Genomic DNA, 24,591 nt, shown 5'->3' with positions numbered 1-24,591 from the left:
GTTACATAATCTGATCTGATCGCGCTAGAAAAGGGCGCATCGGGCGTGAGCGAGAGCACCGTGGAGCACCTTCGCATCGGAAGGTGTATGTGTGTGTGTGTGCAAGACAAGGAGAACATTATACTAGGGAACCGAGTGAGAGAGTGAGAGCGATTGAATCAAAATTCGGGAAGAGAAAGAGAGATTTTTGCACAATAGAAGTGAGCGAAGGCAATTTAGGTTGTTGTATTTTTTTTTCTTCTTCTTGTGGTTAGTATTAGTATTTATTGTGACATGTGCGTGTGTTTCAGCCTTCATATGTTATCCTTTCCGGCGTGGGAAGGACAGCGGTGTGCGAGCTAAGAAAAATTTCACTCGCAAATCTATCGAACAGAACGGAAACTGTTCCTCGATTTTGTGCAAGTGTTTGTGTATTTTTTTTACGTGCGCGCGTGTACGTGTGTCTATATCTGCTGTGCTTATCTTAGAGTAGGGTTTTGCGGGTGGGAAAAGATTTTCCAAATCACTCCGGCGCGGGTGAGAGTGAGACCGAAAATATATCTTTTAAATCCAAATAAAACAGGCACTTCATCGTGAGAGGAAACGAGCGGTAAAAGAGGAATACTAAGAAGAAGAAAAAAAAAGTAAAGTGCCCGAAAGTACTCCAAACTAAAAGAGAGAGAAATAGTGAGAGCAAATTTAAGTGAGTGTGTGTGTGAAAGAGAACGCTGAACGAAATCGCGTTTCTTTCCTTCTGGAAACTGGATTTCGGATAATTTAAGCAGCAGCTCACGGGACTTTCGCAGCACCCGAGCGACGCCCCGGAACCGAAAACGCGGGGGGAGGAACGGGGTGTAAAATAGGCCGCAGGATCATCAGCAGTAGCAGCGGCAGTTCATCTACTACCATAATATACAACTTTACCCCTTTTTCATCGGTGTTGTGCGCTGTTTCGCATTTATTAGCGGAGCCAAGGGATAACGACCTACTTCTGCACGACGCTTCTGGAGTCGGGCGAGATAAATACAAAAAAAAAAACAAACCCTTGAACAAACAAGAACAAAACAAAACGGGAAAAAAGGAGCCAGCAAAATACACACAACTTACTGCAGACGAAGGTAATTTTACCCGCAGGCCACCGTACATGTACGCCATTAAATGTATCGTGCATGCATGGAGCACTAATGGGAGGGAGGGATTTTATTTTCAACCGTCTTACATAACGATGCCGGGCGGACCGATTCCAGCATTATTCAATACCAGACCTTTTTTTTATGAAAAAGAAAAAACATGAACAGTGGCACACAATTTTCCCTTGAACTGGGGTTTTTTGGGAAAGCGTGGTGTTGGGTTTTATGTTGTTTTTTTTCTGTAATCTGCCACTTCTCTCGCGATGCTCGTTTCGGGGCGAGTTTTTGATGAGTAATTGGGCGTATCAAACGATGCCGCAGCCAAGGTCCAACATAAATTAGCATCAGTACGAAAGGATTAAAACGAACACGAGCCATCGAAACGAAAATCGAGAGAGAGAGAGAGAGAAAGGGGCAAACGAAAGTACGGCTTAGTGCTGGCTGATTACAATCACGATGTTTCGGAAGGGGTGCCCCTTTTTTTGATTTCGTTCATTTATTTGTGCAATTTCATTTTGTTTTCCTCCTTGTCTCTCTCTCTGAAAGGTTCTACTTTCCACCAGCAGGATTAGCATTATTCTTCATTTCTCAATCTTTACCCTCTGGGAAGGGGGAAAAGCGTTTCCGCGGTGGAGAGTAGTAGAGAAGTTCGTTGAAAAGGTCGGACAGTGCTAATTAATCAAGCGCCCTGAATAATTAATGCTAAGACAAATGTCGAACTGTTGCCATTCGGCGGGGACGATTTCTCGGTAAAGCCCGATGTTAAGCAATGAAGAAAAAAAGACCGGAAGAGAATTATCGGTCCCACATCGGGAATGGAGGGAAGCTTCAATTTTCCGTCGGATAAATTGAAGCCTGTTCAAATTTGTTGAACGATTTTAATGTTCTGTGAAACGATGGAAGTTGAATTCACGGAAGAGTAAAACTTTGGGGCCATTTCAATACGAGATGCTCTAAAGTTTCACACTGTGAAGCGAGGTTCCATGGAAGTGTAAGCTCGTTTTTCTCACGACACAGCCCATAAAGTCTAGGAAGTTGTATCCAGGCATCAAACTGCTACAATTATGTAAAAGAAAATTAGCAAAAGCGAGACTTCCCGAGGGAAGCATTGCCCTGGAACTAAAGTATAAGCTGTTACATAAATCGAAATAAGGTTTTCCAATTGTTCGATAGGTTCCTTTGTACTAGGAGAGGTGAACAAAAAAGTCCTCAAGATAAAAAAAAGCATGATTAATTGATCGTCATTTTTCGTCAATTTTGGTTTTCGCAATGCTATTGCAAATTTTCAATTAAATTTATCTTTTTTATTACCATTATTTACTTTATTCAATCACTGAAGTACTCATGTTCTGCAGTTTATTCTTCACAATCATTATCTGAGTTACCAGACGAAGCGTAAAATAGATTTGTTTCACTAAACAAAACTGTAAATAAGAATTGTTAACTGTGTTCTGATGCTTAGCAAAACTGTGCTCTTATTTTATTTTATGTTATTTTTGGGAAAGACTAATTTATAGCGCAGATAAAAAACACTTGAACACTTGAAATGATGATATAAAATGTTTTAAAATATATTTCAAACCATTTTAAACGCTTTTCCCTCGGGTTTTTCGCCTTTCGCATGGAAAGGAAAATTTAATCATGAGAAAAAAAAACCTCAGTGTGTCATACGTCATCAGCATAATGAACAATTCTGGCGAGTGGAAAATATTTTCCCCGCAATAGACCCTCACACCGACGCAACCGTTTACCAAACCGAGCCGCTCTCATTCATTGGCCATAATCATACTTAATGCCACGCCCGAAACCGAAACCCGCAAATGCCCGCACCTGGCCACCGTTTTCCACCAACGGGAGCCACCGCCGTCGTTTAAAACCAACCGTGTAGGCGACTTATTGCAGCGAGAACGCGAATATAAAACACATAATTTAGCTTTGCAACAAAACGCCACTGCCAACATCGGGCGCCGTGGTTTCGCAGGCAGGACACATCTGTTGCACGCGGCCATTATATGGCGACCGGGGTGTCATGTTTACACCTTCTTTTATGACCACCGAATACCGCACCGGGTTGGCGGCTTTTCCCTCCACCGGAGAAGTGGCTCGTTGTAAGCGTTGTCTACGCGTTTATGGTGCCAATCTCTTGGCAGCGGCTTTTATCACTCCGGGCATGTGTGTGTGTGTGTGTGTGTGTGCGCGTACTCGGTGGGTGTAATGGGGCCGTGCAGTTATAATTTCGCTCTTTTTATTGCACGCACTGATAGTTAGACGCATGTAATGTACGGTTTTATAGACTGCTAGCAAGTTTGCTTTTCCCGTCTCGGGGTGAGGAGTCGACTCCACTTGAAGCGTCTTGGAAACCGGGGGAAAAGCCACTTTAAAACTAAGTACCGTAAGCAATTTACTTGGTTTCCCCTCGGAACGGGCCGCCGACGAACACAGTGTTACTTCTATTGCATACCTTTGGGCGTGTATGCGAAGGGAATGTCCTGTTTATGGCGGTTGTTAGTATACAACTGTTCGATTGCACACCTTTAGGCGCACGCTGCTCCTGGATTGCTTTCCAGTCCATTTTCCCCGCCGTCAAGCGAAAGCACCGTATGCTCTATCCCGTGATTGTTTTGCACGATTCGATTCAGCAATCGAATTATTCAATATTCCACGAATACGACGTGCTATAAAATAATAGTGGGAGGCTCGATGTGATTTGGTCGTTCCGGGAGACACATCATTAGAAGTCAGCTCTGGTCACCGTCGAGTGAAACCATTGAATTGTTGTGTGTGTGTGGAAGTTTTCCCACTGTTCGCTGTCCTGCTGCCTCATTTCCTTTTATTTACTCAATATTTATGTCACAGTGCGCGTGTCACAGGAAACAAGCTTCAACAAGTCCTGTCGCAAAAATCCTCCGAGACCTCCGGGCGGAAAACCCACGGGAAAGGCACCATGCGTTGGTGCGTGCGAGCGCGCGAGTGTGTGTGTATTCCGGTGGGTTGTTTTCTTTTTCTTTGCCCCGCTTGATTTTCACCCGCCTTGGCAGGGTCGGGGTGTCCCAACAGCACGTTCGCCGCTCGGGTGACACGTCACAACCGTAAATTCCCCTCGGGGGTAATGATTCTCCCCGGCACGGCGCTGCGGAAGGAGCCAATAAACAGGACATTGGCACCCGGGTTTTGGGGTTGAAGGCTGCCAGTCACGGCGGCCAGCCGGGTACAACTTTTTCCCGGAGCGTGCTGCGTCACGTTAAGTGTGCGTCGGGGCCCCCGCTCGCTGTAAATGGAAAAATAATAATCTAACTCCTTGCGCCCGGGAGTGTTTGTGTGCGATTTTATTGTGGATATTACTGGGTGTGTGTGTGTTCTTTTTTCTCCTGTTTTTCCCTTGACTTCTCATGTCATCTTGCCTTTACACCCGTTTTACTTTCTCCTCCATCACCGTCACGGTTGTGCGGACACCTCCTACACAATTTTCCCTTCGAGTGAAGAGGATGTCGGGTGTTGTTATTTTTTTTGTACGTGTTACAAATCCTATTTGGCTTCAGCTTCGTTACAAGCCATTCTGCAATTTAACCACCGCATAAACACGCACACACACACCGAGCCGTTCCTTCGCACATTCCCGAGGTCTTCCCGCTATGTTTACAGACGATTTATGTTGCGCGAACATCGACAAGGCCGCCAACCATAACGAAGGGGTTCTCCAGGGTACCTGGTGGGGAGGGGGGAGGAGGCGAAGTGCATTTCATTGCCGAGAGTCGGTGGCATCGGTGCAGATTTTCCGTGCCATCATGGTCGTCGTCGTCGTCGTCGTTGCAAGCCATCCGACACAAGTGGCCACTCGAGCTCGGTGGCACTCGACACGACAGTAAAAAAAAAAAACCTTTACACGACCCCGCTCCCACTCGTTCGCACCCCGTTTTCCCCCTCTGACCTCATTTTTTCACGTCCTTTTCCTCCCCGTCCATTTCCACTTCAAGGCGAACACAAGGTGGACGCTTATGGAGAGCCCTCGTTGAGTTGAGATCATTCCATGGTTTATTTCACTACCACTTTTTACCTTGGCTCCCTTTTTTTGTTTTGTTTTTCCTCCGTTATCCTGTGATGAAAAGTCCTGTGCGTTGGTGCACACCTTTAGACCCGGGAGCTCGGCTGAAAGGGATGAATAGCAACAAATAACGCGCACGAAGGGCCTCGAAAGAAACCCCTTGCCTGATTGAAAGTGTCGCGTCTCGAGTTGGCTCGCCGACTTTTGTGCTCATCCTTTGCCTTTCACCCTAACAAGCGTTTTTCATTCGCCAGCACGTCCATTCCCATTTTGCTGTCATGAGCCCGTGATTTGACGTACGGACGTGACACACCGACACCGGGCAACGGACGGTGGCCGTACGTAGGATGTCTTCCAGCCGAACCCGTGCGTTACATTGTACGGCACTGCAATTCACACCAAATGCCAACGGAGCGGGACATAGTTCTGCATGGCTTCAATAATCCCAGTTTGAGAAATATGTGCACACGCATCGAAAGTACATATACGCTCCCAGTGGAGTCAATTTAATATCGGCAAACACACCGACGTGCTGGGAAGTTGAGAGTTCTCGGAAGCCTCGGTTGCGGATGGCGCAGATGAAAACGTAAAATCGGTTCAATCATCTTCGAGTGCTTCCCGGAAGCCGTCCCGTGTAACCTTTTCGTACGAAGGGAATACAAATTAAATTGTATTTATCTGACATGTGTGGGTGAGGGAGCATTGGCATTCCAGGTCGGAAACATAAAACTTGTCCGATGTTTTATTTTATTTGAAGGATGTTGAAATTGATGAACGTAGAAATTGTTTTCTCTACTAGTAAACATGAACAAATTCTGAAGAAGTTTAAATTAGTTTCAAAACATAGAAAACCAAAATTTGTTCTTAAATTTGGGCTTATACTTTTTTTTATAAAAAAACTTATTTATGATTGAATTGACAAGACGGATCGATTCAACAAGATCTCAGAGGAGAAACGAATAGCGGGTTAGAAAATGATACCAGTTAAATGGTTGAGACAATACATGAAAAAAAGAATAAAACAAGGATTATACATTTTTCTGGAAGAGTTCTGAAAGCAAACTTATTTTGGGAAATGTTGTTATGTTATGTTATGAAATTGAGTATGAGTTATGATTTATCTTGACATATTCTGATAACATAGAATCTTTTTCATCGTACTATAATAACTAATTTTGATTACTTCCTTCAACACTAAGCTACCGTTTTGAAATTCCAAATTCAATCAGATTTAAAAGGTTGAGACAATACTTGAAAAAAGAATAAAACAGGGATTATAAATTTTTCTGCATGAGTTCTGAAAGCAAACTTATTTTGGAAAATGTTGTTATGTTGTGTTATGTTATGTTATGAAATAAAGTATGACTTATGATTTATCTTGACATATTCTGACTACATAGAACATTGTTCATCGTACACTTAACTAAAATAACTTATTTTGATTACTTCCTTCAACACACTTCCTTCACTACCATTTAGAAATTCAAAATTCAATTAGATTTGAAGACTGACTTGTTTTGGCGTGTATTGATTTACGAACCCTTTTTTCATTAGGACGTCAAAACAAGATTCATGTTAATTAAGTTTGTCAAGCCGATTGGCCGAAGACTTCATTTGAAATGCACTCCATGTAAAACAGTCGCATCTACATCGCTTTAAGCTCGTAACGTGGCGCCATTTTGACCCCTTTTGTTTTCCCTTCTGTCGTACAAAGCCTTGGCTCATCCCATAATCACTCAAAGTGCTTTCCTCCTCTCTGTGTCTATGTTTGTGTGTGTGTGTTTTTCTAGTTTTTTTCTTTCTTCTCATCATATCACATCGATCCAATCGAAGCCCCACGACACACGACACACGCGACAAAGTCTGGCCGTCCGGCCTGGCCTCGATTGATTTTTCTCATTAACGGTTGCGACAAGCAGAAGGCTTATTGCCTCCGGTTTGATCCCAATTCCACTAAAGCGATACGACACACGTCCAAACCGCTCAAACGAGATTATGCCGTATTGCGAAGGAGAGTTCTCCCCATCCAAATTGGCAGCGCAACACGGACTGACACCGAGTGAAACATCATCATTCAAACGAAAACGATTGCCCAAACTCCGGTTGGAAGTGGGTGGGGGAATGGAGGGGGAGCTGGGGTGGAGTACGAAACGACATTCCTAATTGAAAATCCTTTTCCACCCAAAAAACCGACAGCCCGTTTGATTCCTCGATCTTGCGCGGCGCTTCGTTGGATGTATTTTTGTTCGTTTGGCGTTTCGCTTTTCTTTTCCCGCAAAAACCCGTCCGACGGCAGTTTCGACGTTCGGTTTTCTATTTTTATGCCATCAAAAATCCCGCCGAGTGCACTTTTTTTCTCCTATCCCTGCGTATATTGGTCGGTTCTGTACCACGTTTCGCCCCAAGCTTGCAATGTGTTTGTGGCACGAAATTGTTTTTCCGATCAACTTCAGGGCGAAGGACGTCAAAGGTGGTAGGTTCGGCATGCTGTCAAGGTAAAATCCCTGTGTCGACGGTAAATCTCCTGGATGTGACCACCGCCCACAAATACACACACACGCGCGCGCGTGAAAAGCTTCCATCGGATTAACAAACTTGAGCTGGATCGGAGCTGGAAGACACGTCGTTAGGTGGAACACCTTGTTTTAAAAAACGCTTTCGTACACCTTAGTGTTGCCCGTGCCTCAAAGTGACACAATCTCATAATCTAAAGTTGCACGCACCCACCCCGCGGGGGGCTCTGGAACCGACGCGCTCCAACGTCAACGGCAGCACTCCCGAGGAGAGAAAAAAAGGAGGTCGGTCTGCAAAATCCGTTGACAGCTTATTAAAAATCGATCCATTCCGGGCACGTCCCGTACGGCGTCGACTTTGTGTACTCCAAAACCACCAGAATTGTGTGTGTGAGTGTGTGTATGGCGAACATACAGAGCGAGTGTCGGAGCCTCTGGTCGCACATCGGAGTTAAGCGGATCAGAAAGTGGTCGAGAACACAAAAACAAGCTCCCCCCGAACAACTTCGAGAACTCGAGGTTCCAGCAAATCGTGCCCCGTCATTGTCGTGCGGTCGGTGTTTTGTCTCCGATGGCTTTTATCCTCGGACACACACACACCCGTCGACGCCCGGAGGCGTTCGGCCGAGGGAGACACACATTTAGACATACGTGTCCTTGCGGCGCTGGATGATGGTCACCGTCTTCGCCCAAACTAAGCGCGCCTTAATTACTCTGCTCCGACACTAAACTTCCCGTTCCCGGGGTAGGAGGGTGGTTAGGGGCAGTGGGATCGTTAGCTACAGATGCCGGACATATCTTACCGAGCCGGCCCGTAGAATGGGTTTACCGTCGCCCCGCCAGAGGGCGCTCGCGCGTAAACGATGACGTTGGGGGCAAAATCTCGCGTGCCTCGTGGACGATGGCTCCATGCACAGTTACACATAATTATAGTTGGATATTTATGATCCCATTCTGACAGCTCGTATCACACCATCCGCCCCTCACTCCTCGCTCCCTTCGTCTGCCGCGCGAAACCGTCACTTTGCTACGAAGTCGTTTCGGAGTTCATGACATGACCATTACATTAACGGGAATTGTGGTGGAAATGTTGTCCGGCCCTGTCCTGCCCAAAGCGAACCGAAGGCTCATGTTTGACGATGCTTTCAACACACTCATACACACACACACACACACACCCGCCCCACTTTAACGTTGCTCCATCCGGTGGTTTTATTGCTGTTTGGCAAACATTGATGTGCCTTTTTGAAATTGTGCCTGTTTTTCCGGCTGGCGTTCATTGCGGGTTTCGCGGGGAAGGAGGGGCGGGAGAGAGAGTGTGCGAAAGTTTTGATTCAATTGCAATGTGCCCACCCGGAGCTGTCGATGAACAGCGCGCGCGCGGTAAAGGTGATTGGAGGACTCCGGTGGTTACCGGAACTTGTTGTCCCGCATCGGCATCGGCACTTAAAATGTATTTTCTTCCGGGCTTTCTTTCGCTCCGGGCCACACCACAAAATTGGAACAAAGTGATGCTGCTGCAAAACATGACGATGCTTTTAATAGGACTTTTCTCCTTTTGTCCGCTCCGGTCTGTGCAAACGGTGTCGGTTTTGTCGGCGTGAAGTTAATTCTGTGCCGATTGGATCAACTTTGGCAAACTGGGTTCCGTTCCGGGTTCTTCTTTTTTTGTTACGAAAGTTTCGATGATATCATCGTGTATTTACGGCGACACAGTTTTGCGCCCAGCATCGCTGTGTGCAGCGTGTAACAGGTATAAATGTTTCGTTTTATGCTTGTTCAGCAGGACGTTTGACCGATTTGATGGAGTTTGGAGAATTAGATCTTATGAAGGTTATCTTAACGATGGGAAGCATGGAGAATGGTCAGTTTCCTAGTCCGAAAGTTTATGTTTCGCTTTTCTCCAATGATAATAAACGTGAAAATAAGTGAAACAATGTATTAAAAGTATCTTATGTAAGCAAAAACGAGGTTTCATGGAGAAGAGAATCATATATACTAACAAAACTAAAAGGACTTGAAGTGTCTTTAACTATTAGAATATTGTCAAATGAGACCAAATAACTTTAAAACTTAAGTAACTTGGTTTCGTCAGATTTTTATAAAAACCAACCCATTTTAAATTCCCCGATCTATATTTTCTTCTTTAAAATTCCTCTTCAATCATCACACCATGGTTTACATTCCCATGTAACTCAATCTCTGTTTTCTTCTCCAAAAATCCTCTTCAATCTTCACAAACATCAATTTACATTATCTTTTGAAAACTTTTCTTGACAATAAAAGTTGTTTTGTTTTTTAAAGTCATATTTGGTTTGACAATGAGTTTTACATAGAACGAATAAACTTTTTTTCCGATTGCATCACCTTTTCAAAAGAACTCTTCCATTTCTCTTTTTTGAATTGGTTTGGTTTTACCTCTTGAACTAATCGCATACATCTTTCTCATTAAAATAGGTATATTTCTATCGAAATTTAATACGCATGAAAATCTGCAATATTAAATCTCAAGTGTTTCCCTATAATATGTCCCTCGATGTTTCCCATTAAAAATTTCACGCAATCTGTAGCCTTCCAGAAAAGAATCCAGCGAACGGTGTATCCTTCACACAACTAAATATGGTAAATTTTCATCGAAATTCCATAACGTTATTGATCCCATACGAGGAAAGAATTTCCACGCACGAAGTAGAGAGGTTACCGTTCGTTGTTTGTCTTACTGGAATATGATCCGCTTTGATGGGATAGTAAATACTTGCCCCTCTTGAAGTTTCATCCTTCAAGTTTAGCCACTAACACTCCTTTTCGGGGACTGCGAGCGGGAATCGCTCCATCGTTCCCAATCTCGAAACGCGCATACTTCGGCATAGCTTTTGTTCGTTAAGCACAATCGTCATCATCTTAATCTTCCGCCTCAAACTACCAGCAAACAATGAGACCCCCCAACGCTGTTCGGGAGCAAGTTTTAATAAGTTTGTCTTTCGAAAGAGGGAGAGTTCTTGAAAGATTCCTGCAACAAGCGCAGGCAGCTGCAAGGCGCGACGTCAAAGTGCATCGTTCTTGACAAGTTTGCGAGTTTGTGGTCGCTTTGAAGATTCTACTTCTCCGTAGAAAACTTCCCATCATTACAGCATACAGAGCCAACCACGGCGGGCGGTGGATGGAAAGTATTTATCGTAAACTGATGTACTTTCGGGGGGGTTTTTCACTCGAGTGTGCTTCACATGTTTGCAGCGGAAATGTTTGACGAATAAGTTGCGTTCCTCAACCGGCCATCAACAACCTCGGCGTCTTACAAAGGCAACCAGGGAAATGTTGCGCAACCACCGGATTCGCTAAAGTTGTTAACAAGGTCCAGGGCTTTGGGTTCGGATTGGGACTGAATGGTTTGGAAAACCGGTCCCGAACCGGCGGGGGCATAAAGCTAAAATTGCCCCCGGGAAAGCTGAAGCACCACTCGGTGGAAAATGCACCCGCTGGATAGCTTCACCCAACAAGCTTGACTTCTCCGAACTTTCTTAATGGCGCGGTTTTTACGGGACGAAAGATTAGCCGACTCCCACTCGCTTTCGGGAGAAGGTTTTCCGGGCCCCCGCGTCGGTATTTATTCAGTTTCCGGGGGGTTCTTTTCCTCCCCCCACTCAATGATATTACTTTCAGCGGGTCGGGGTGGATTGACTGAAATGAAATAAAAAAGAAACCAACCCCTTGTGCCATAAATATAAATTGAACATATCAAACCTTCACGCCCTCTTGGTGGCCGCCATGAGCTGGAACCTCCGCCAGCGCACTCTCGGGCGCACAAAGTGGAAAGCAGTTAGTTAACAACATTCCGATTAAATTTGGATTACGTACCGTCATTTGTTTTCCCCCCAAACCGAAAAAAACACAAAATGTAAAAAGGAAAAACCATTTCCACCCCTACCGAAAAACCGGGGCTCAAGCTTTTGGATGGATGAGTAGCACTCTCCAAGGAAAATGGACCGTTGCGGAAAAGGAAAAATATCTTAGGTGAAGGTAAATGTATCTGGGAACGGCAAAAAGGGCTAAATCGGGGGCGGGCAAGAAAAACGAAACACTTTCCCGCACTCATCCCATGGATGGAGAGCACACACACACACACACACTTAAAAAAAACTGACAGGGCTTAAGGTAGGTTAATAAATTGCGTTACGCCTCAGCGGAGTGCAGACGAAGAGACAACGGACCGAAAACGAAAAGCAAAAACCAACGACGTCAACGCATGAAAATAAGAAAGCAAGTCGAACGGGACGGCTCGACAGTTTGGAGGAAAAATCGAAAAATAACAACCCTCTCAGTGTGGTGGGAGAGGGGGGCGTTAGCCGACGGGGTGGTGAAAAATCGAGGACGACAGATATGAAGATTGTTTCTGGGAAGAGTTCCGTTCCGTTGCGGTCCATTGGAGGAAGTGTTTTCTTTTGGCTCCCAGGCTCGATCGGGTCTTCATGCAAATGGATTCTCATTTCTGTCGAATAGCTGGGGGCAGGTTCCCGCTTTTTTTCGGGCTTATTTTTCTCCCCCACACCCCCCGGTTCCACCTTCCCATAAACTCTTCGCACCTTTCCGGGCGTACTCTTTTTCGTGAAACTTCCCGCAAGCGATTACACTTCCGCTAGCTGAAGTGAAAATCCCTGCAAACCCAAGCGTTTTACCGTGCATGCGAGTTAAGAAAAATTGATTACGACTTTAATTTCATCCAAAGGATCCATCTACATATTTTGGAAAAATTGCGGTTCATTAGATTTCATTTAGCGCGTACCACGAGATTTCCAGGTCGATTTGATTTATGAACGGTTTATTTAGCTGATCCATTTCCAATGAAATTTATGTTTGGATTTCATAATGTAAATATTTGGAATGTTATTTTCATTTACAGAAAAAACAGGTGTTAGTCAACTAGCATGAAAAACTAAACCAGTCTGCAGTACAGGACTTTTAAACTTCCCAATGTACCAATCAAACTTTTTTCAGCACGAATACATAAACATTGTGAATTCATGGAACACAATTATCATCAATCCAGCTGTGTTTATTTGTGTTTCTCAAAATTCATATAATATCTTTTGAATGTTTTCAATTTACTATAATTTATCATATCAATAAAGCTCATTCATGTGTTTTCAGTATTAGTATTGTAAGTAAGTCAAATTTATTTATTGATTTGGCTCACTCAAGCCATTGTTCTTAGTTTGATAGCCTTGCATCATATATCTAACCTTTCCATACGCAGTCAGGTTGAGCGTCTACCTTATCTAAATTGTACATAAAACTATTTGAAGAATTGAAACAACAAAAAACATTACAACTATCTGCAAACACAACCTGTATAGTAATTTGAATAATGTGCTGAATATAAATAACGGCAATGTGATCAAAATAAAATAAGCGTTGAACTTAGTAACGCATAAGTATTTAAGACCTAGCATTAATAACATTGTTCTTCATTGTTTAGCTGTTTTAAAGAATGCAATGTAAAAATTGTAAACCATGAGAATGAAACTGAAAATTATGTTCCCGAAAAGAGTTTGAAGCATTAGCTCTAAATTGCTATTCATATCTGTTTGGATGTTTTTCATACAAGTAAAATTGATTTAACTTCAAACTTACGTCAATGCTTGCTTTTGAGTCAAGTATTAGTTTTTATAAGTCAATACATTAATATTAATCAAGTGAAAAATGATACACTGAGGTTTTATTCAGCCTTTCATGATGCAATAAGAATTCTGTTCATTGTATGTTTATCTTTATTGTAACATAATCTCGCGAATGTTGGATCATTTTCTGGGAAATGACGCTACATTTCAACGAAAGTTCACACCATTTCCATCGGTTGCCTTCGGGGAAATGATGTTCACCCACGCTCTACCGATGGTTATCATGCTGGGCGTTAATCCTCAGGATCGCTCGGGAGAATAACCTCCCCCAGACCCCGAACGCAAACCGGACCCTCACGAACACGGTGGCCCAACCAACGGAAAATCGCCGCAGGCAACTAACGAGCCGGCGTCGGTGGTTTTCTATCGGGTGAAGTTCATTTTTCAATAACCTTTCCTTCACCCAGAGCGATGGCTTCATTTCCCGGTGCAAATGGAGCTGATAAAAGGTTAAACTCGAACGATACCTGGACCGCAGTATGCATTGTGTGTGTGTGTACGTGGGTGTAAGAAAAGTCCGGGCCTAGGATGGCCGGCGAACGTGCGCTTTGAGTGACAAAGCTATTTATAGGTGTCACCGTTGCACATTAGTTTCCTTTCTTTTTTTTTACTTTCCTTTCTTTCAAAAAGACCCCGGCTACCGTTTTCCATTGCACCACGCTGGAACGCTGACCTCCGGAGGGCAGCAATTTGCACCGCATGGATATTTTTCCACCACCAAACGACGAATGACGACCACGAGCGAGAACGGTGATAAACTGATGGACGTCATTAGGGAACCGCGCACCGCCGGAAGCGGAGGTTTTTCCGAGCATCCCGGGGATGGGAAACCCTCACTCACACACACACATACACATACTTTACGATTTATGACGATTTATTATGGCTAAGGGGATGGGCGAAGAAAATCGCATTTCCGCACCGAATCCTGATCATTTTCTGTTTTTGCTTGTTTTCTCTCGTTTCAGGTTTTCCAATTTATAGTGCATACATAAAAACGGTAAAAGCGCCGTAAATAAATCCACCATATTACCAGTAAACGTATCCCAGTAGCGCAAATAAATATTACTCTTCCGGTGCCGGTGGTTTCGAAAAGTGTGCGTTTGATAGAGTTGATTTATCCTTTCGCTTCCCCAAACAAACATCATCATCGAACGTAAAAATATTAACCCGCCTAGCGCCTAAATAGCTGCAATGTTCGTAGACACGTGTGCTTAGCCGGGTTGGTTTGTTGCGTTAGCTCAAGAAAAGAACCGAAACCGACATAAATACAGCCAAACTAGTTTTCACTCATCCGGCGGAGGTAAATCAAAACGTTGGCCCACGCAAATTGAGCATCCGACGCGTTTGACTCCATTTTATCAGCACCGAAAAAAAGCTCCAGGAATAAACGGACGACGTAATGAATGTTTGCGCACCCACCGGGGTGAACCGGGCGGAAAATCTCCTTTCCGTTCGTCGGGCGTAGGTTGAACTTTCAAAATCAAATATCAGAGAAAAAAAAACGCCAAAAACAAAAAGAAAAACATACCCCAAAATAAGCCCAGCCCCAGTTCGTTAAATGTTACGCTAAGAAATCAGCCGGCGGGGGTTTAGAAAACAGGAGCAAAGTGGAAAGAAGCTCGCGGTGGCTCGGAGGGAGGGGTGGAGAGAAAAAAAAGGACACCTTAAATCGATGCCCGAAACCGGAGCAAAGTGAGTGAGGGAAACCAAGTTTGCAATAATTTTGGACGGATCATCGAATTTTCCTAACGGAGAGCAATTTGTAGCGAGATACACTCGGCTTGCTGAAGGAAGCTGTAAAAAATACACACCCACACACACACACATACACACCGGAGTGACGTGAACGGTAAACAGTGTTGCCAGCAGCGGACGGGGACATCAACAAGGGCTTGGAAAAGATGGCGCCCCTGTAAAACCCCTCACCCGCCGAAAACAAGTGAAAAGAAAACGAAAGTAAATAATCCGAGCAGTGGCGCACACACACACACAAAAGCGAACGCAAACAAGGTGAGTAAAATATTAAGAGTTCAATTTGGAAATGAGTTTAGGATGTGCTGGTGGCGCGTGGCGTGGTTCGTTGTTTTTCTTCATCACTTTGCGCTTCCACTCTCGCAAAACCTTCAATTTTGCAGCCTTGAAGTAACGTAGGAAAATGTGTAGCTCACTCGTTCTCTCTCCCCCCCCCCCCCCTCCCCCACCCCCCCCCCCCCCCCCACCCATCTTTCGCGACGGGGAAAGCTTACGAAAGTTTGTAATGAATTTAACATGAAAGGAAATCAAGTCAACTGTCTCATCCGACAAGTCCTTCACTCTCTTTCTCTCTCGCTCTCCTACTCGTATTGTTATTCGGTTTGTTTAGCGCTTTGGGATAATTATTCGTGAGTTTAATTCCACCGCTCAAGCTTTCGCTTTCGCAAACAGGGAGGGGGAGGGTGGAAAAGTTTCTTCTTTACTTTTTTCGCGTGCGCGTGCGAGGATTTCTGGGCGAAAGCGCAATGATTGCGACGATTACGTGGCTCGTTTTCAATTTATTTCAAATTAGAACGATGTGGCAGTTGAAATTCCCAAAAATCCTGCACGGGCTTAAGTTAAAGTTGTCGTGGGGGGGGGAGTGTGAGGGTTCCAGCGTTTAATCCGACGTTAAATGGCTTTCGCGAGGGAAAGAAAAACAGGAAAACTGCTCGCTTGGATGTGTACATTAATCCTACCTTAAGATAAAGAAAATCGGAACTCCCAGTGTGTCACTTGTGAGGCCGGAGGAATTATATATTCACAAAAGAGGGAAAAGTGTCAGCCGAATGGGACGCAAAAAAAGTAAAAAGTAAAGAAGCACGCGAGAAGTGGTAATTTTTGGAAGGAGACCATTTTTCTCCGGGAGCACGAAGGTGGTAAGCCAGTAGGAAGTTGCAACAACAACCTCATCGTTATCGCAAGCAGAGCCTCACCGGAAGCCACCGGTTACAATGGAGGGACTTTTTTTTACGCTTTTCCACCCAACCTGAATAAAGTTGACAATTTTACTTCCCACCCAGCGAAAATGCTCCGCTATCACCTTTAAAAAATGAATATTTATATTCTCGCGCGACCGCCAACTGTTTAGTCAGCAGCGCGGAGCGTGTGAGAAAAAGGAAAGTGGAACCAGTGTTGGGAGGGGGGAGGTGGAAAATCATACTTAACTAAAGAACAATAAAACAGTCAACCCTTTGCAGAGGAAAAGCTCGGCCGGCTGCTGTCCAAGGCCTTTTTCCCCGGATGCCCGGTGTTGTCGTGGCTTTTTTCACCACCAACTTCTCCGGCACAGTTTTAAGCATGGCGAACGAATGAAGACACATACACGCTTTCTGGCGTAAAGTTTTCAGAAGGAGGAAAATCACCAGGGTCTGGGGGTTGGCAGGTGCTGGAAAGTTTTGAATAAATATTGCTATTTTTCATTCCATTTTGTGGCTTCGCCAGTGTGGTTTTCTTTGCCACCGCTTTTTCGACACAAAAAAGACGTTGGTTATTTTTTAACTTTCCTCTTCCTCTCCTCCCCCTCCCTCTTCCAACAACCTACCTCTCTGTGTTCTCATAGTGGGAGGAAAAATCATCACCGGTACGGTGGAGGTGTTAGTGCGCGAGTTCACTGGCAGCCCGTGACCTCCGCGCCACTTTTCCACCTCTTGGCATAATTTTCCTTTCGCGGGGAGGACATTTATTTTATTTTTATTAATGTTATGTCCACCGGTCGGAGGATTTTTTCTGCCTCTCCCGCCCTCTCGTCTCGTGTTATGTTTCTTCAACCATCAACGGAACACATTTATTTTTCCGAGGCGTAAGTCCGTAAAACAAACTCCGTATGGTCGGGAAACGCTAGGTGGGGGAGAAAATGTATGCTGTTTGCTGTACAACCGGATTCATCATCGGCGAAACCACTAAACGTCCGCAAAACGAGGGGTTGGGGAAAAGCAAACCCAAAAAGGTTTAGCACTTCACGCCACGGACTGGGGGAAAAAAAAGCACAAGAAACCCTGGTGAAAATTCACCTTTGTTGCCCCCTGCGGGTGCGGGAGGGGGGAAGTACCGTGATTGTCGAGGTTCTTTTTCCCACCACCGAGATGGGTTTTATTTTTAACCCCTCGTACGCATGGAAAAACTCCTCCCGCTCGCTCCTCGAGACTCGAGAGTGGAAAAGTGCACGGCAGAGCCCGTGTTTTCCGAACTTGAGCTGCAGCAAACTCGTCCTCGACCAGCGTTCTTTTTTTTTTTTACACAGTCCCATTATAATCCATCCCGTGCGCTCGTTCAAAATTTTCCTTCCTTGTGTGTGCGCTGCTGGCGAAAAGCGCTTTTCATTTGATTATAATTTATGGGTGGCAAAAGTTTTGCAAAATTGCTTTCGCTCATAAATTGCGCAAAATTACTTTGGGGAAGAAAAGCTGCCGAAGGAGGAGGGGAGAAAGTGGGAGGGGGCAGGTAGAATGGTGGAAAGATGGTGAATGATGCAGACAAAAATGGGGAGGGCGGGGAAAAAATAAACGCAGACATAAATGTTCAAACGAGGAAAATTCCTTGCCGAAAATCGCGCAAACGAGCTGCAACAAAAGAAAACGAAAGAAAACACAACCACAATGAGGGGTGCGGGGGGAAAAACGCATCCACCAAGCGAAACGACGCGAACCTATGACGTCCCGATGGTCGATTTGGTGGAAAACGAGCTTTGCCTACTTGAGCTAACAATAAAATAAAAAGTCAACAATGAAGAATGTTTAAGGCAGTTAGGGAAAAAAAAGTCTTAGGAAAAACACAAGACGCCCATCAAGTTTTTCGAAACCTTAATATTGCTTTCACTCTCGCACTCTTGGATGGCTCTGTTTGTGGTACATTGATAACGCTTTTCTCTGTCGAGCGTGAGAGAGTTTCCCGTTCCGGCCGTGGTTTTTCCTCAGCAACAAAAAGGAAAATGACAAATGAGGGGGAAAAAGTTAAGGTTTTCCACCGGCCCAGCACCCGGTCCCGGGATCGCTCAAACGAACTTTCCCGGGGCTGCTGCAGAAGTTTTCCACACTACGGACACCGCTTTTCCGAAGGCCGGCCGGGATCGGCAGCGACACGAGGTTCTTGTTTGAGTTATTTTCCTCCGGGTTTGCACGTGCCTCGATTTGCTGGGAAAAATGACAGGAAAACATCCCCACACACACACACACCCACACACACATACTCCAAATAAAAGTAAAATGGGAGACGGGAAAGGCCTGCAGGTCAGACCGATCGACAAAAGGATCGTTTCGGGGGGAGGGTTTAAGGATCTTCGAGTGGGTTTTCCTGGGCGGGGGGGAGGCGATATGGGGTGTAAGGCGGGAAGTGGGTCAAACAAAATTTTCCTAATTCGATAGAGTTTAACGAAAAGTCCAAAATAAACACTGAGCGCACAGTTTTGCCTTCGCCGGTAGTCGGAGTCTGCTGGAGTACGAAACTTTGACCACTTTGGCAGTCGAGCGGGCCGGCCTTCAACCTCTCCTCTCCCCGCGGACCACCCTCTTCCCACCATGGGAGGGCAGGTTTTTCCCATCGGCAGATTCCTTCAGATTCCTTTCCCCCGCACGGATATCAAAAGAGCAGCTAATGAACTTATATGAATTTTCCATCCGTGGCGGAAAGCAGACCCTGTCGACAAAGTTGCGCGGGCGGAAAATTGGTTTTTCTGGCTGACCAACCCGTTGGGGGACGGGGAAGGGGGGAAAACCGTCGCCGATGGAAGACGATCGAGCGATCGGGCTAACGAAGCTTTTTTCCGCTTTCAGGTTAACACACACACCCGAACTCTTGACACAACCGTGTTTTCCGCAGGCAGAAATGTGTCTTCAAGAAGTGCCGTGTAGGTTTGGAGGGATTTTTCCGTTTGCTACCTTTGTGCATAACCGACCCAGGAAGGCATTTTCCAACCAGTTTTGGGTTTTGAGAACGACGGCTTCTTTTTCCCGCTCGCAATTTGGTTGATTTTCAATCAGTTTTCCTCCCAAACCGACCGATTTGATTGACTTCGGGGGGGGGGCCCATAGTTTGGGGTCACTCATCCGATTTTCTCGCTTTTCTTCGTTTTGGGAAAATTCTCCCGGTCAAGTAGGGTGATCGAATCGGGCGGGATCAAATTTATTTCTTCACTGGTTCGACACAATAAGATGAATTTCCCTTCCGAGTGGTGGAGGAACACGCGGAAAATCTGGGATGGAAATGACACCCACACGCCCGAGATGACGATGATGCTGTTGACGATGCTGATGAGTCAATCTGTTGTGTAATAGGTGGCTGGAATTTGATCTTTTATCGGTGGCCAATTCGATGGAAAACGGAACGGAACGGAACCGCCCACGGCCTTTCGCGACTTTTCCGTCTTCGCGGGAGCTTCGGGGAGTGTCGCCGAAGCAATTAGGCGGACATAAAGTGTGCAGAAATTGAATTTTAATTTGCGCCCATGCGCGCTTCGGTCCCATTTTCGTCGCCGACTCGCGCTAACGGGCCACCGTTAATGAGCGACCCCCCCGCCCGGAGTCGGGGGCTGTAACTGGCTGTAATTTGTGCGGGAAATTCGTTCGCCATTTTATCTATCGCGACTTTCGGCTCGTCTCGCGTGGAAGGAAGGGGAAACTCCGGGCGGCGAAGGAAAGCAGTTTGGTAATTTCTTGAGAGCCTCCCGACGGTGGCACAAATAGCGTTTCCGTTCCGCTTTCCTCCCATCGCAGTCTTTTTTTTCCCCGAGATTCGGGTAAACAAAAGAAAACCCGGCGACCGAATTTTCCACCCTTCGATGGCTTTCCACCCGGCCCAGGACAACAGCCCAGCGATGCCGGACAACTGATACCGTTCGATAGGCTCGGTTTTTGGGTTGCTTTTTCCCGTTCGTGGAAGCCAACCGTCCGTGGGGCAAGCTTTGTGTAATTTTCCCCACCCATCCCTCCCTTTTCCGCTGACTTCCGGCGACGAATTCTGCCGCCCGTCGGTTGCAGTTTTTCGGCTTCTGCCCGGTGGACAGCAAATTGCCCAAATTCGGATGCAGTCGACCGGAAACCTTCGTGAGGTCTGGCCGCAGACCAAAGTTAGCGAACGTGAATGCCCAAGGGAGGGGAAGGATGGGGGTTGGGAAGGTGGAAATCACGCACACTCTGAAACGCCATCGTCAGAAGCTGAAAAGAATTCCTAAACAAGCGGAACCGGTGCGAGGAAGGTGGTGGTGGTGGTTCTTCGGGTTCTCGTTTTTCGAAATGTCACGCTGCGGATGTTCTGACATTGCGTTCCACAACGGGGCACCGTGGGACTTTGCGTGGACAGAAGATCTAGTATTAAAAAATACCATTTTTTTGTTTATTGGTTTTTGAAATTTGAACTAAAATGTAAATACTATTTTTTGAATAATGTAACATGTTTTAATCAAATCCTTAAAATATCCTTTTCACTTAAAACACCTTTATTTGTATAAGAAAGCATTTAACAAATTGAATTAAACGACATCGTTTGAAGATCAATTATAAAATTGACGATTTTTCAAAAATTCATCTCAATTTTCAATTTACAATTTAAAAAAGGTATCAAACTTTTGTCGAACAGCAGTCGATTCCTTCTTCGTTTGTCTGTAGATACTCATTTCTCTGTTTACACCAAATTTATTAACATTCTCCTTGTAAACGAGACAATTTTCCAAACCTATGTATATTCTAAACGGAGTCTACACTGTTATGTCCATAAGGAGGTGAAATACATTTCTTTATTTCTTCATTCCTTCATCAGACAAAATTCATCCAGTTCAAATTTAACGTAGGCTTTTCCGTTTATTAACTTGATTTATATTTTTTTACAATTTACCACAACAGTGGTTTTCATTTTTATTGCTCCAATCTGACTCTGTTCCAAACTTACTTCATTATGTTTAGATTGTATTTAAGTGCATCTTTCACTTATGTAATTGGTCTTTAAAATCAAACCGAATCAATTTCCTTTCGAAATAATCCTTTTCGAACCTACAAATAATCCAATGTCCGTGTAAAAGCTTCCCGGTTGTCCCACTGTGGCCTCGCGGTGGTTTCAGTTTTAATCGAATTCTGTCTGGCCACAGATATCGCCATCTGATGGCTTCGGTTAGATAACACCTATTCTCTTTATCACTTACACAAGTCACTTTGCACGAAAGGCCGCCGGATCGAAACTGGATGACTTAAATGGAGGATATAAAGGCATGCAGAACATAAAAGAGTGAGAGAGATAGAGAGCGAGAGTAGTAGAGAGAGAAAGAGGTGAAGGTTGCATGACAGAGGAGCTGAATAAAAACGACCCAATTCCCGGTTTTGCGCCAGCCAAGCGTCATCCGATTTAATCGTGAGCATCTGTTCAGAAGTTTCTCAATCACACCAAAAAAATTGCTGAATAGAGAAAAAGAGAGAGAGAGAGAGACGGAGAGATAGGGCAAAAGGACCAGTAAAAAGGGGAGGGAAAACAGAGGGGAAAGCTGGCATCAGGATTGCATAATGTTCCTTGCGTTTAGCGATTGCTCCTGCTCGCTCGTTTTGGGTTTTGCTTTTATTTTCCTCACCGGGTTGCGGGAAAATTATTCCTTTCAAGGGCATGCTTCACGCCAGAGCCAAGAGCTTGTCAGGCAAGTGCCAGGGACGGGAGGCGGGGAACGAAAGGACACTAGAGCTCGCGAAGCTTGGAGGGCCGAACGTTTCGGAACGGGAAAAATTGGATTGGATTTGCCCGGACCGCCGGGGTTTCCCTTGGCAATCGAGGCGATTTGGAAATCGGCCAACTGTGTAATCGGGTTGCAGCCGTCCCGGTGTGTCGCTTTTCTTCCACCACCGGGAGGGACGGTATGATAAATGTACTTCTGGTTGGATGCAGCGCTAGTAAGAACGAAAATAAAACTAAAGAACCATACGGTCCGGGTGGGGGAAATAACAATTTCCACTTCTCGATGCATTCGAAAAGTTTGATTCCATTCCACGGTCGTCCTAGGTGAATTTTCATCGCATTTTCTTACCCAGTTTTCTTCATCTTCCCTTTTTTTTTCTCTCTCTCTCTCTCTGCTTGCAGGTTCAGTCTTCTATGAATTGTGACGCGCCGGTACGGCACACCGCAGCACGAAGGCCGCACGGAAGATGTCCGCTCTGAAGGAACGCAACAAAATGTGCCATTCTAATTTAATATTCATCGTGCTCTTCATTTGTACTGGTAAGTAAGCGCGCGCGGCCGGCGGAAGCACCCGGGCTTCATTTAGCTAATTTGCTGCGGTGCAACCGCGTGCGATGTTTTCCACCCCCGGGGAGTCCGGGAGGCCAAATCCCACGTTTTAAGGGAATTAGATAGTGTTGAAATGGGGCGAAGACACCCGCACTTATGATATCAAATGCAGATGGTTTATTTAAATGTGGGACAAAGGCAGGCGGGTTGCATTGCTCCGCCGAAACGGAACGACGGATGCATATTTATTTTTGCTAATGAACTACACGCCGTCAGTAGTACTTATATTTCAATAAGGTTTAAGTTTTCTTTGAAAAGAAAACAACAAAACATTTTGAGCTTATGGATTCATTTAATTCTATGCTACAGTGCAATGATAAAAGTAATAGAAAAATAATAGAAGAAATGAAAACATAACAATACCATTCTAAAACAAAACAAAGGAAAGCCATTTGTAATTTGTTTGTAAGATCTGCAAGTTAAAAAAAAAACCAGTGCCATTCTACAAAACAAATACATAAAGAGACAATACAAAATAACAGAGTCAAAATAAATAAATAACTTATAAAAATTCACGTAAAACATGGCAGTCTTGTTAAACCCTTGAAACGTTTTAGATTTCAAAGAAAAACACTAAATAGAGAATTTGTTACCCTCTCTTTCTTCATTTTATAAAACTTATTTAAAACGATACGAACCACATTACAAATAATTTTTCTATGTTGGTGATGATGATTGATGCAAAGTGTATGCATTTTCTCCCACAACCCTCGTGATGTTTCGAAGACCTACCATTTTCCAGGCTTTCGAAACACATTTATATAGAGTTTCAGGCATTTAAACAAAGTAAACTATCGTCCAACGAGCTGCAATAAATCGCACAACAATGCCTTCTCCCGATAGTTTCATTAGTACTTGAGCGTTTTATGAGACGGAAAAAGGAATTGTAGCAAACTCGCCAGGTGTAGCTTCCTATAATTGCACTCTGTTAAATGAATCGGTACAATTGTGTTGCTAGAAAATGGTGCTGCAATATGCAATGTGCAGCATTTTCTTGAAATTCCATTTTCAGAGGTACAACACATTGAAACGTTACTGATACTTCTGTGGACAATTTTGTTCACACGATTCTGTTTGAGTAAAATACAACCCTTGACGAAAATGAAGCATTTTCCGGAGGCCAAATATTTCCCCTCATTGTGCCGCAGCTCGTACGAAGAATCAAATATTTATTAATATGTATATAATATCTGCTTGGTAACTTCCATCAGACTCGTCCTCGCTCGCTCTCTCTACAAGGACGTTTCGTGCTAGCTTTGTGTTCGCCCATACCGCCCACTGCTAGATGGCCCCATTTTCCACACCCACGGCGCGCGGAGGAAATGAGTCTTTTGGGGCAATAGGAGTCAAAAGTCAGCCGAGCTTTTCCGTCGCGCTGCGTACGGCAAAACTTTTGATTTATGTGTTCATGCGTGCGTGAGACAAAATGTGCGTTCGTGGATTTGATTGTGTGTGTGTGTGTGTAGTCGAGATAATTTTGCGAGCGCATTTCAATGTGACGGCGACGAGCGGCGCGAAGGCGAAACCAACGGACGGACAAAGTTCGACTCGTGCGCTATCTACGATAATAACAGCTCATCAGTTTCATCTTGTGCACGGGGCCGCCAGGAGTCATAAATTATGTGTTTCGACTAACCCTGTGCCCCGTGCCCTTCTCTCCTCGCGTTACACTACCGCAACCCAGCGGGAGTCACCCGGACGCGGCGGTGGCTTTTTCCGGGGAAATTCTTCGGCGGTCCGGTAGCTTTCGCTCGAGTACATTACTGCTAAGCCCATCCGGTTCACTTGTCGGGTGCCGCATAGTTGAGTTTTATTAAAACACAACCACCTCCACCGAGGCTCGGTTCTTTAGGATGCCATCTCTTTCTTTTTTCTTTCGCTGGTTTTTCTTTGTCCCTACCCACACTTGACCCCTCCCCCGGTGGAGGTCGTTTGATTGAGGAATTAAATCAATACCGTTTTCCCCCTAAACCCCCACG

The 24,591-nt window shown here is 44.9% G+C and overlaps 1 protein-coding gene across 5 annotated transcripts in view; it reads left to right on the top strand.

Moving 5' to 3' along the window:
- The window catches only part of LOC131262583 (zwei Ig domain protein zig-8-like), a 45,996-nt gene that overhangs the window by 1,884 nt on the left and 19,521 nt on the right, over positions 1–24,591 (top strand). For all 5 annotated transcript variants that reach the window (XM_058264663.1, XM_058264970.1, XM_058264815.1 and 2 more), the window contains exons 2-4: positions 563–1,097; positions 14,308–15,352; positions 22,406–22,543. In XM_058264663.1, coding sequence (XP_058120646.1) covers positions 22,471–22,543 — 73 coding nt within the window. In that variant the 5' untranslated portion in view covers positions 563–1,097; positions 14,308–15,352; positions 22,406–22,470. The remainder of the gene's footprint in view (positions 1–562; positions 1,098–14,307; positions 15,353–22,405; positions 22,544–24,591) is intronic.

This window comes from Anopheles coustani, chromosome 3, assembly GCF_943734705.1.
Source record: "Anopheles coustani chromosome 3, idAnoCousDA_361_x.2, whole genome shotgun sequence".
Taxonomy (NCBI): domain Eukaryota; kingdom Metazoa; phylum Arthropoda; class Insecta; order Diptera; family Culicidae; genus Anopheles; species Anopheles coustani.
The sequence above is the reverse complement of the archived record's forward strand: the minus strand, read 5'-3'. Positions and strand labels throughout refer to the sequence as shown.